This window comes from Mesoplodon mirus (assembly GCF_964341445.2).
Source record: "Mesoplodon mirus genome assembly, chromosome: 12".
NCBI lineage: Eukaryota > Metazoa > Chordata > Mammalia > Artiodactyla > Ziphiidae > Mesoplodon > Mesoplodon mirus.
The window spans coordinates 45,629,423-45,641,391 of record NC_138988.1 but is presented as its reverse complement, the minus strand read 5'-3'; the positions used below and the strand labels follow the sequence as shown (position 1 = coordinate 45,641,391).

The 11,969-nt window shown below is 42.1% G+C and overlaps 1 protein-coding gene across 1 annotated transcript; it reads left to right on the top strand.

The window, feature by feature from the left end:
- Positions 1-7,393: 7,393 nt before the first annotated feature.
- LOC309813544 (histone chaperone ASF1-like) lies at positions 7,394-8,364 on the top strand. Its single transcript, XM_082638521.1, is given in 2 exon segments — positions 7,394-7,857; positions 7,859-8,364. Coding segments are annotated over 2 exon segments (615 nt in total). The 5' UTR covers positions 7,394-7,581; the 3' UTR covers positions 8,198-8,364.
- Positions 8,365-11,969: the final 3,605 nt, after the last annotated feature.

The window sequence follows — 11,969 nt, the reverse complement described above, 5'->3', positions numbered from 1 at the left end:
CATTCGGATGTTTTCCCATAAGGTTTAGCTCATGGCTGACCCCAGACCCAACTTCATCCTTGGACAGGGTAAATAAGATGATAGCCATGTCCCATCTCAGGATAGAAGGAAGCACATCACTGCCCCAAAATTTATTTTTATTATGTGCTTTTTCTGACCTGAGATTCTAGAAAAGATGGATATTTGTTCATGCCTGCATTCAAATAACCAACAGCTCTTTAGAGTATACCTTTGTTCTTGGCTCTGAGCTTGACACCATGGATACAAAAATAGATACTACAAGACCCTTAACCCCAAGCGTCAGTGGCACCCCAAATGCCACTGGAAAGTGACTAACAGGGATGAATGTGATGGGAAAGGTCTTAGGCTCCCTCTGCTCCCCCTGAGTGTTGGTCTCAATGAGTCCACCCTGGTAAGGGAATAAACCATACAGCTCGTAAAGGAAGGTAAGCTGCCTCCGGACTAGGGGCAACTGCTTCCAGTATTGCAGAGGGGAGAGGGGAAACCTGGAGAACCTAGACATGGTGTTTGGGTGAAATCCTGAAAGGTGCACAGGACTTCAGCCCCTGGAGATGGAAGAGGATGATCCAGGCAAGGCAACTGTATACAAAGCCCCCTGACATTGTCCAGGGCACATACTGTTTCAGTTGGAAGCAGCAGAGGCCATTGGAAAAGAAAAGGATGGTGGGGAAAGGCTGGAATGGAGCATTCAGATCATATGATAGAGCTTCTGAATTCAGCCCGAGGAGTGGGCAACTCTGCAGAGGAGACTTGGCCCATGAGTTCTACAATCCGGACTGTGTGACAAGTCACAGAAATCAATTCCAACTAACTTTAACAAAGAGAAGAATTTATCAGGAGGATATGATGAAGCTTGCAGAACTGAAAGGAAAGCTGACCAACCAGGCCTCAGAAAATGCAGGAACCAGAACATCTAGAAGAAAATTGTGGTAGGAGTAAAGAGCAGTGTATTAGTCAGGTCTTGCTGCAATAAAGCTGCTCAACAAACAGTCCTCGAATCTCAGTGACTCACAACCTTTCATTTTTGTTGTCCTGGGCATGGGGGTTGGCTGGGATGGCTCTGTTTCAGGCTACAGCTAAGTTCAGGTTGTGCAATACATGTCACCTCATTCTCCTTGGACCTGGGGCTACCTGGGGCTTGTCTTTTCATAACAGAGAACAGAAGAGTAAGCCAAACCTCAGAAGGACATTTGAGACCTCTACTCCTGTCAATCTCAGTAATATTCCGTTGGTCAGAGCAAGTCCCACGGAGAAAGAGAAGGAAAAATAAGAAGGTGGGAATCCATGAGGGGTGTGGGTATGTCTGTGGGGGAGGGGAGGGTGGTTTTTCAAGGAAAGATACTATAACTACCAAATAGGGGCAGTTTGTCAGTAGGATTACAACACCAGCCAGAGCCCCCTACTCTCCTCAGAACTCCACTTCCTGGGGAATGCCCTGGAAGTGCTAAAATCCCCCCCTTAAACCTCATGGTATGGGAGACCCTCAGGTGGTTTTACACATTACTGCTCAGACCCAGATGATAAGGCTGGACCCCCAGGAAGCAGCCTTCATGTCCACATTCTTTTTTTTTTTTTTTTTTAAGTATTTTCTTTTTAACATCTTTATTGGAGTATAATTCCTTTACAATGGTGTGTTAGTTTCTGCTTTATAACAAAATGAATCAGTTATACATATACATATGTTCCCATATCTCTTCCCCCTTGTGTCTCCCTCCCTCCCACCCTCCCTATCCCACCCCTCTAGGTGGTCACAAAGCACCGAGCTGATCTCCCTGTGTTATGCGGCTGCTTCCCACTAGCTATCTATTTTACTTTTGGTAGTGTACATATGTCCATGCCACTCTCTCACTTTGTCACAGCTTACCTTTCCCCCTCCCCATATGCTCAAGTCCATGCTCTAGTAGGTCTGTGTCTTTATTCCCGTCTTACCCCTAGGTTCTTCATGACCTTTTTTTTTTTTTAGATTCCATATATATGTGTTAGCATACGGTATTTGTTTTTCTCTTTCTGACTTACTTCACTCTGTATGACAGATGGTCACCTTATCTTTGATAAAGGAGGCAAGAATATACAGTGGAGAAAAGACAGCCTCTTCAATAAGTGGTGCTGGGAAAACTGGACAGCTACATGTAAAAGTATGCGATTAGAACACTCCTTAACACCATACACAAAAATAAGCTCAAAATGGATTAAAGACCTAAGTGTAAGGCCAGAAACTACCAAACTCTTAAAGAAAAACATAGGCAGAACACTCTATGACATAAATCACAGCAAGATCCTTTCTGACCCACCTCCTAGAGAAATGGAAAAAAAAAAAAAATGAGACCTAATGAAACTTCAAAGCTTCTGCACAGCAAAGGAAACCATGAACAAGACCACCCGCAGAAGGGAGAAAATATTTGCAAATGAAGCAACTGACAAAGGATTAATCTCCAAAATTTACAAGCAGCTCATTCAGCTCAATATCAAAAAAACAAACAACCCAATCCAAAAATGGGCAGAAGACCTAAACAGACATTTCTCCAAAGAACATATACAGATTGCCAACAAAAACATGAAAGAATGCTCAACATCATTAATCATTAGAGAAATGCAAATCAAAACTACAATGCAATATCATCTCACACCAGTCAGAATGGCCATCATCAAAAAATCTAGAAACAGGGCTTCCCTGGTGGCGCAATGGTTGAGAGTCCACCTGCTGATGCAGGGGACATGGGTTCGTGCCCCGGTCCAGGAAGATCCCACATGCCGCGGAGTGGCTGGGCCCGTGAGCCATGGCCGCTGAGCCTGCGCGTGCGGAGCCTGTGCTCCGCAACGGGAGAGGCCACAACAGTGAGAGACCCGCCTACTGCAAAAAAAAAAAAAAAATCTAGAAACAATAAATGCTGGAGAGGATGTGGAGAAAAGGGAACCCTCTTGCACTGTTGACGGGAATGTACATTGATACAGCCACTGTGGAGAACAGTATGGAGGTTCCTTAAAAAACCACATTCTTTTTTTTTTCACTCCTTTTATTTTTTTTAAACATCTTTATTGGAGTATAATTGCTTTACATTGTTGTGTTAGTTGTTGCTGTATAACAAAGTGAATCAGCTAAACGTATACATATATCCCCATATCCCCTCCCTCTTGCGTCTCCCTCCCACACTCCCTATCCCACCCCTCTAGGTGGTCACAGAGCACCGAGCTGATCTCCCTGTGCTATGCGGCTGCTTCCTACCAGCTATCTATTTTACATTTGGTAGTGTATATATGTCCATACCACTCTCTCACTTTCTCCCAGCTTACCCTTCCCCCTCCCCATGTCCCCAAGTCCACTCTCTACATTTGCGTCTTTATTCCTGTCCTGCCCCTAGGTTCTTCAGAACTATTTTTTTTTAAGATTCCATATATATGTGTTAGCATACGGTATTTGTTTTTCTCTTTCTGACTTACTTCACTCTGTATGACAGATTCTAGGTCCATCCACCTCACTGCAAATAACTCAATTTCATTTCTTTATATGGCTGAGTAATATTCCACTGTATATATGTGTCACATCTTTGTCCATTCGTCTGTCAATGGACACTTAGGTTGCTTCCATGTCCTGGCTAGTGTAAATAATGCTGCAATGAACATGTGTTACATGACTCTTTTTGAGTTATGGTTTTCTCAGGGTATATGCCCAGTAGTGGGATTGCTGGGTCGTATGGTAGTTCTATTTCTAGTTTTTTAAGGAGCCTCCATACTGTTCTCCATAGTGGCTGTATCAGTTTACATTCTCACCAACAGTGTAGGAAGGTTCCTTTTTCTCCACACCCTCTCCAGCATTTATTGTTTGTAGAGTTTTTGATCATGGCCATTCTGACCGGTGTGAGGTGATACCTCATTGCATGCCCACATTCTTGAGTGAAGCTTTGAGCCCTGCGGCTCCCAAGTATTGAGCACTGGGGAGCACCAAGGGTTCCAAGAACCTCAGCTACCTGTCTCAGATCACTCAGGGGGTGCGGCACCCAAGTTGAAAATACCGAGCTTCTGGTCACCCCTCAGAGTGGAGATCAAAGCTCCCAGAGGTTGTCTCTGAAGCCACGCCCACCCCAACTCTGGCTCAGGACTCAGTGAGCCCAGGGTTCCCCTGGAAAAACGATCTTGGCTCTTCCTTCTCACTCAGTGCTGTGCCTCTGGCTGCTGTCAAGTTCAAAGCTAAAACTTTTCATTCCAATTGGTGATTTTCCCCTCTTGGCCAGGCCACAGCTTAGGTTTCTATAAGCAGAGCGCTGGTTGCTAGGTGACAGCCTCACTCCCTGTTCCAGAGGCAGCCAAGGCAGATATGAACCTGAGAATCTGAAGCTTCCCTTTTCAAGACAAAATATGAAAACTAAAAGAGGAAATAAGACCTTAAATTAATTGGAGGCTTATATAACAGCCAGACACTGTCCTCATGCCCTCCCCACCACCCTGCCAAGACCAGAGGGATATATTTAAATGTATTTTTCAAAATAGACAGAAAAAGTAGGAAGTTGAACTGATAAATATAGTTGGGTCTTTTGATCGGGAGAGGAAACTTCTAATTACATCGCTTTTCTAAGCTCCCACAATCAGATCTTCACCTTCATTAACCACTGAGTCATTAGTGAGACTTATTAAAACAATTAGATCTGCAGAGAACTGCAGCCATAAGCAGTTCTGACAGCTGCATCAGGAATTTAAACTTTTCATTAAAATTGGGTGGAGGCTCTTGCAAATCAATACGGAATAGATGAGCATTCCAAGTGAAAACTGAGCAAAGAACGTGAATAGGCGATTCATAAAAGAACCACAAATGGCCAATAAACAAATGAAAAAAGTGTCCCAATTCATTAGCAACTGAGGAAATATATTAAAACAATAGCGGGAAAGCATTTTTTAGCCTATTAAATGGCAAGAATTTTAAAAATGATATTATACTGGATGGTCAAATATACAGAATATCTGCTTTTTTGATACATTGCTGGAACAAGGATAGAGAAGACCTTTCTGGAAAGCAATTTGGCCACATATTGAAAATGGTAAACATATAAGCATCTTTTGACAGAGTAACGTGATGTCCTTATTTACAAAGACGTTCGTTCACTCAGCAGTATTTATAAAAAGGGAGAAATTTGAAAAAATATCTATCTAAAAATGAGATGTTAGTTAAGTAAAAAGAAAGCATTTAATCCTGCAAGCCATCCTTCTCCGGATGTGGTAGGAAAGTGTGCAGGGAAGAGGGGCCAGTTCTCATGAGTTGAGTGCACACATGTACCAGGTAAACTCCACATAGAATCAGGGCGGGACTCCTTGTCGCCTGGGTGATGGCTGCGTTAGCAGTTGCTTTTCTCTTTTGCTAAGAAACCCAGGGGATTGTAGAGTGTGAGGTGATAACCCAGGGTGGGGTTCCTTCCTTCAACCTCACCCTTGGACATGAGGCCCTGAAGATAAGCCTGCCCCTTATCACGGATTCATTTTTACTGTCTTTCAAGCCCTGGACTATAGGGCTACAAGCTGTTTGTAGGTGGTTGTTGAGTTGAGTGTTGATTTTGCTTTGGAGGAGCCATGTCCCTGCAGTCTGAACATCGACAATCTTCATCCATAATGCATGAGGCTGGAGACCCAAACAAAGAGTACATTCATGCGATGGCCTGTGGGAGTTGATTATCCATACAGAAAAATGAGGAACATTTCTCCTGTAAGAGTTAGCATTTATCATCACTGTTTCTGTCACCGTCCTAGGCTTTTACTTCTATGCAATTTTGTACCTTTCAGTGCTTCATGATTAGAAATGAATCAAACTCAACTCACCATATCAACCAGGAACAGAGCATCCCAAGGACTCAGAGGATGGGCATGTAGTGTGGTGGGAAGACACTGGTCAGGAAACTGGAAGATCCAGACCTGTCTCCAATTTTCTGTCCCTTACCAGCTTTGGGTTTCAGCTTGTTTTTGTTTGTGTTTTTAATTTATAAAATAAGATATTTGAATGATATTATAATAATCAAGTGTCTGGTATATCATTTGTGTCAAATGTAGCTGCATCAATATTTACCCACCCAAACTCAGGCATAAAATGTAATTTTCTTTGTGTGTGTGTATGCATGTATCTGTGTGTGTGTGTGTGTGTGTGTGTGTGTGTGTGTGTGTGTGTGGTGTATGATATATATGAGAAATATATATGACCATATCTTGCTTCAGAGTCATTTCCCTCTGAGGGCAGAAAACATTTACATTTATCAATTAAAAGTAATTACTTCTTTTAATCAAGTTCTTCTGATTTGAATGCCTCTTTTGTGTAAATATTCAGTTAATTCTAAGTTCAAACTTCATGTCTGGAATGACGATGCTCGCCTCTCAAGAAGTCTCCTTACCCCTTTTCCTTTCCAAGGAAAATGCAAATCAAAACCACAATGAGCTACCACTTAAGACTCACTAGTGTGACTGTAATCAAAATGACAGCTAACAAGTGTTGGTGAGGATGTGGAGAAACAAACCCTCAAACAACGCCGATGGGAACGTAAAGCTGTGCAGCCTTTTAGGAAAACAGTCTAGCAGTTCCTCAGAAGGTTAAACATAGAATTATCATATGACCCCCTAATTCCACTGGTATATACCCAAAAGAAATGAAAACATATGTCCACACAAACACTTGTGCACAAATGTTCATAGCTTCATTGTTTACAATAGCCCCAAATTAGAAACAACTCAAATGTTCATCAACTAATGAATGGATAAATAAAATGTTGTATATCCATCCAGCAGAATACTGTTAGACAATAAAAAGGAATATACAGCTTCCCTGGTGGCGCAGTGGTTGAGAGTCTGCCTGCCGATGCAGGGGACACGGGTTCGTGCCCCGGTCTGGGAAGATCCCACGTGCCGCGTAGCGGCTGGGCCTGTGAGCCATGGCCGCTGAGCCTACGCGTCTGGAGCCTGTGCTCCGCAACGGGCGAGGCCACAGCAGTGAGAGGCCCGCGTACCGCAAAAAGAAAAAGGAATAATAATACTGATATATACTATAATATGAATGAAACTTGAAAGTCTTATGCTAAGTGAAAGAGGACAGTCACAAAGGACCACACATTGTTTGATTTCATTTATGCGAACAGTTCAGAATAGGCAAAGCAGTAGAAACAGGTTGTCTAGGGTTGGAGGTGGGAGCTCTGGGAAAGGGGGAATGACTGCTAAAGGATATAGAGTTTTGTTTTGGGATGATGAAATGCTCCCAATTGATTGTGATAATGGTTGCATAATTCTGTGAATAAATATACCAAAAACCATTCACTTATCAAGTGGGTGAACTTTAAGAGACTGAGCTGTTTAATATGGGAATTATATCTCAAGAAAGCTCTTACAAAAAGTGAAGAGTCAGGAAATAGGAAAGCTGCAAAACACTGTGGAGTGTTCCCGTGTAAATAAAAAGAGGAAAAAAGTTTCTCAAGTCACCGCTGCACGACGTCGGGCCGGCGCCGGGGCGGGCGTCTGCGCTCTCCCGAGCGGCCACGCGCTGGACTTTATTGTGCCGCAACAAGCCCCCGTTCCCATTGTTTGTGCTTTTTTCAAAATATGGCAAAGGTTCAGGTGAACAATGTAGTGGTGCTGGATAACCCTTCTCCTTTCTACAACCCATTCCAGTTCGAGATCACCTTCGAGTGCATCGGGGACCTGTCTGAAGACCTGGAATGGAAAATTATCTATGTGGGCTCCGCAGAAAGTGAAGAATACGATCAAGTTTTAGACTCTGTTTTAGTGGGCCCTGTTCCTGCAGGAAGGCATATGTTTGTATTTCAGGCTGATGCACCTAATCCGGGAATCATTCCAGATGCAGATGCAGTAGGTGTTAACAGTTGTGCTAATTACATGCACCTATCGAGGTCAAGAATTTATTAGAGTTGGTTATTATGTAAATAATGAATATACTGAGACAGAATTAAGGGAAAATCCGCCAGTAAAACCAGACTTTTCTAAGCTTCAAAGGAACATTTTGGCATCCAATCCCAGAGTCACAAGATTCCACATTAATTGGGAAGATAACACAGAAAAACTGGAAGATGCAGAGAGCAGTAATCCAAATCTACAATCACTTCTTTCAACAGATGCATTACCTTCAGCATCAAAGGGATGGTCCACATCAGAAAACTCACTAAATGTCATGTTAGAATCCCACATGGACTGCATGTGACCACCTGCCATCCCTATAGTACAAATTAAGCTATAAAAACACACAGAACTATTTCCCTCAAATTCCATAAGTCCATAGTCAAGATACAATGTGAAGAATTTGTTTAAAAAACATCCTGTAGAAAGTTTATAAGAAAACCAGTATTTGAGCAAATTGTGGAATATAAATACAACTATTTTGAAGTAATTTTTTTCTCTAATGTGTTATTTTATTTGTTCTGAAACTAATCTGATTAAAACATATATATTATTTTCTTTTCCTCTATATGTAATTAAAGCACTTATAAAGAAAAATGAATCACTAGACCAGGTTGTAAAGATGTCTTAGCCTCTTGGACAATAATCTTTGGATCACTATTTTACCAATCTTTGAAAGAACAAAGTTAACTTCAACTAAAATGTGTCTTCCTGTGATAACACATAATTTGGTTTGATTTAAGGGGCAAGTTTTCATTCTTTTTATGGCATGCCCTTAAAGAAGGGATTTGAAGTCAACTGGATGCTACCAAGAACTCTAGGATCTGATTTTCCAGGCCACCTTGAAGCCTCTTATGGCTACTGTTCAGTTCATATAATGTTAGACAGCATTCAGTTTGGTTTCTAAGACAACAAATGTGGTTAATTGTTTATAAGGTCCTCTGGCTATGATTTTTGTTTTTATAACAGCTCAGGACATCAGAACACTCCATGAATCATACATCATTATTACCCAGTGAATTCAGCAGGTCAAGAGCAGATACAAACTCCCTAAGTTTAAGAACAGGAGAGTATAATGACTTCGTTCCGTTCGTTAGATTTATAATACTATGAACTTAACTCTTTAAAACTGTTTTGCTAGGTCATCTGTTGTTGGCAGCATTCACATAAAAACAGTGGATTTGGAAAGATATATTTAGCTTTATCATAATAGATAAGTTACTATTTTGGAACTATATATATTTTCACATGTAGTACTCTTCTCTGTATCCCCTGACATTCATGCACAATAAGATTAGGCATATTTGTGGTGGACATATTTTAGATAGCTTTTCCAGGTAAGTTTTTTAAAAGCAGTCTTGGAAAGGAATGCATTAACTAAATGGGCCAAAAAGTTCTTTTTCTTTGATGAGAGCTAGGTCCTTCCTCAAAAAGGTTCTTATGCTCCAGTAAATTAAATGTAGAATATTCTCATTACTCTTGCTGCTAAGCAAGACATTAGCCATATAATGCAGAGTTATGCAGTGCCTTCATATCTAAAACTTTTATACTGCACTTTTTAAAGCTTTTATTTTGAGGAAGGGAACGGGGCATTTGTCTGAATATGGATTCTAAGTTGTATATATTTCCTGTCATTCTAAAAAGTGACTTTGTGAAGCAAAATTTTGCTAAATGTTAAAACTTTGAAATTTAATATACCAGATAATTAAAATACTGTCCACTAACTAGTTCATAGACTTTAAAAGTAAGATACATCTGGCTGTTAAAACAATATGAAGAAAATTTCATTTTTGTCTAATTGCAATTAAAAGAAAATGTTAAAATATTAAAATGAAAATAAAAGTAATACTTTCCAACCAAAAAAAAAAAAAAAAGTGAAGAGTCAGTCTCTTACCTCTGATGTTAAGCTGGTAGAATAAAAACTTGAAACTGCTAGTGGTCATATTTGTCTATTTCTGAATGAAGCCAACACAGAAGAAAGCAAAAACAAGAAAGGTAGAGAAAGTTTCCTGTAGATATTATCTGAGCCCCCGATTCAGCCATGCCTGAAGCCATATACTCCCGGGACTTTTTTGGTTATGCCAACCAACTAATTCTTTTGTTTAATAAATTTTATTTTGAGTCTCTCTCTCTCTCTCTCTCTCCCTCTCCCTCTCTCTCCCTCTCTCGTAATTGAAAATATCCAGACTTGTATAGCAAGATGGGCAATCTGTTTTTGTAGAGTTTACCTTGGCTATGATTCCAACTCTACTTTTGAACAGGACTTCCAGAATTTTCTCAGCTACATAAACCTCAGTGTGGGTAAGAGGTGGCCAATTCTTCACACAGGTGTGCTGGGCCCTGAGAAACATCTCTACTGAGTCCACTCTTCACCAGGGATTAGCATGGATGGGACCCCAGTGTCTTGGGGCTCATAGTCACAGGCTGGCCTGTAACATGAGGCTGATTTTGCTGCAGGGGTAACTATTTCAATCTCCACAGCTTCTTACTTGAAAATGTCTCAGGACTTCCCTGGTGGTGCAGTTAAGAATCCGCCTGCTAATGCAGGGGACACGGGTTTGATCCCTGGTCCGGGAAGATCTCACATGCCACGGAGCAACTAAGCCCCTGTGCCACAACTACTGAGCCTGTGCTCTGGAGCCTGCAAGCCACAACTACTGAAGCCCGCGCACCTAGAGCCCATGCTCCGCAACAAGAGAAGCCACTGGAATGAGAAGCCCGTGCACCGCAACAAAGAGTAGCCCCCGATCACTGCAACTAGAGAAAGCCCGCACAGCAACAAAGACCCAACGCAGCCAAAAATAAAATAAATAAATAAAATAAATAAATTTATTTTAAAAAAAGAAAGAAACTGTCTCAGACGCTCAGACATAAAGTGTAGAGTGAGCGAACTCATTAAAGCCATGGCATACTTGAACTGAGGATAAAAAGTTACGCAAAACCCTGTTCGTTTCTGAAAAGCTATGTGAAATTTATTCAAGTTATTCAATTTAGCAAAAGCAAGGCCATAAAAACAAATGTTTAAGCTGGAAGAAATCTAAGGCATTATCTGGCTCAGGAGCTTCTATTTTCGAAACTGAGTTAATGAAAAAAGAAAAAGAAAAATATTTTCCTTCCTGTACATTTGAAATAACAGTACTAAGCTCTGATTTCACTCCAAAGAAGTGTAGGATGGCATGGAAAACCAGATCCACGTGGTTGTCTGTCAAAGGAGTCATGGGTTGGCCATGCAGGGACCACTCAATAAGCCCATTTTCTTATTTAGACCAAACACCATCATCTTATTAAAATTCACTTTAGAGCAGATTTCATGTTAAAATTTAATGACACAGTTTGAGTTTGTCAGGAAGTGAGGATGAAGTAGATGTAGGGCTGCAGACCGAGGGGCAGCAGTCAGGCTCAGAAAGAAGAGCAAAAATGGACAGAAAAGGCAAGGTGTCTGAAGCTCAGGAGGCAAGAGGAGGAGTCCAAGGTCAGTCAAAGGCGGAGAAGAGAAAAAAAAAGAAGACGGAGGAGAGGGAGGCACTAAATCAATCAGGTCTCCATCCAGGGCTCCAGCAAGAGCAGGGACTAGGGGTGCTGGGTGGGAGACTGGAGAGCAAGAACCTAGGAGTTTGGGCAAAGGTCTGGATCAGCAGAGGTCAGGGAGGGGACAGAGCCTGGGCACCCAGTGGAGCTCAAGGCCAGCAGGAAGGGCTCACAAAGCTCTGCCCTTGGGCTGAGGGCTGCCAGTTAGGGCAGGCGTTCCTGGCTGGGTGGGGAGTCAGGGGCCAGTTCTTCCTGCACCCCAACCTGGCTCTCCCAAGGTCTCTTTTCCCACCTTGACCCGGCACACTGTCCTCCAATGCTGGGCTCTGCTTGCTCTGGCTTTGGACCTGGCTCCTGTACTCAGAAGTTAGCTTCTGACCTCCAGACAATCACCCTGCCTGCCAGAGCTCTGGTCTCTACCATAACTCGCCCCACAGCTTGGAGCCTGAAACCCATCACTTATTCCCAGTCTCACTGTTACTGTCCTGTGGCATCCATTGTCCCTCCCCTCCCCCTATGCAACCTCTCCTCCCACCAGACTGTCCCAG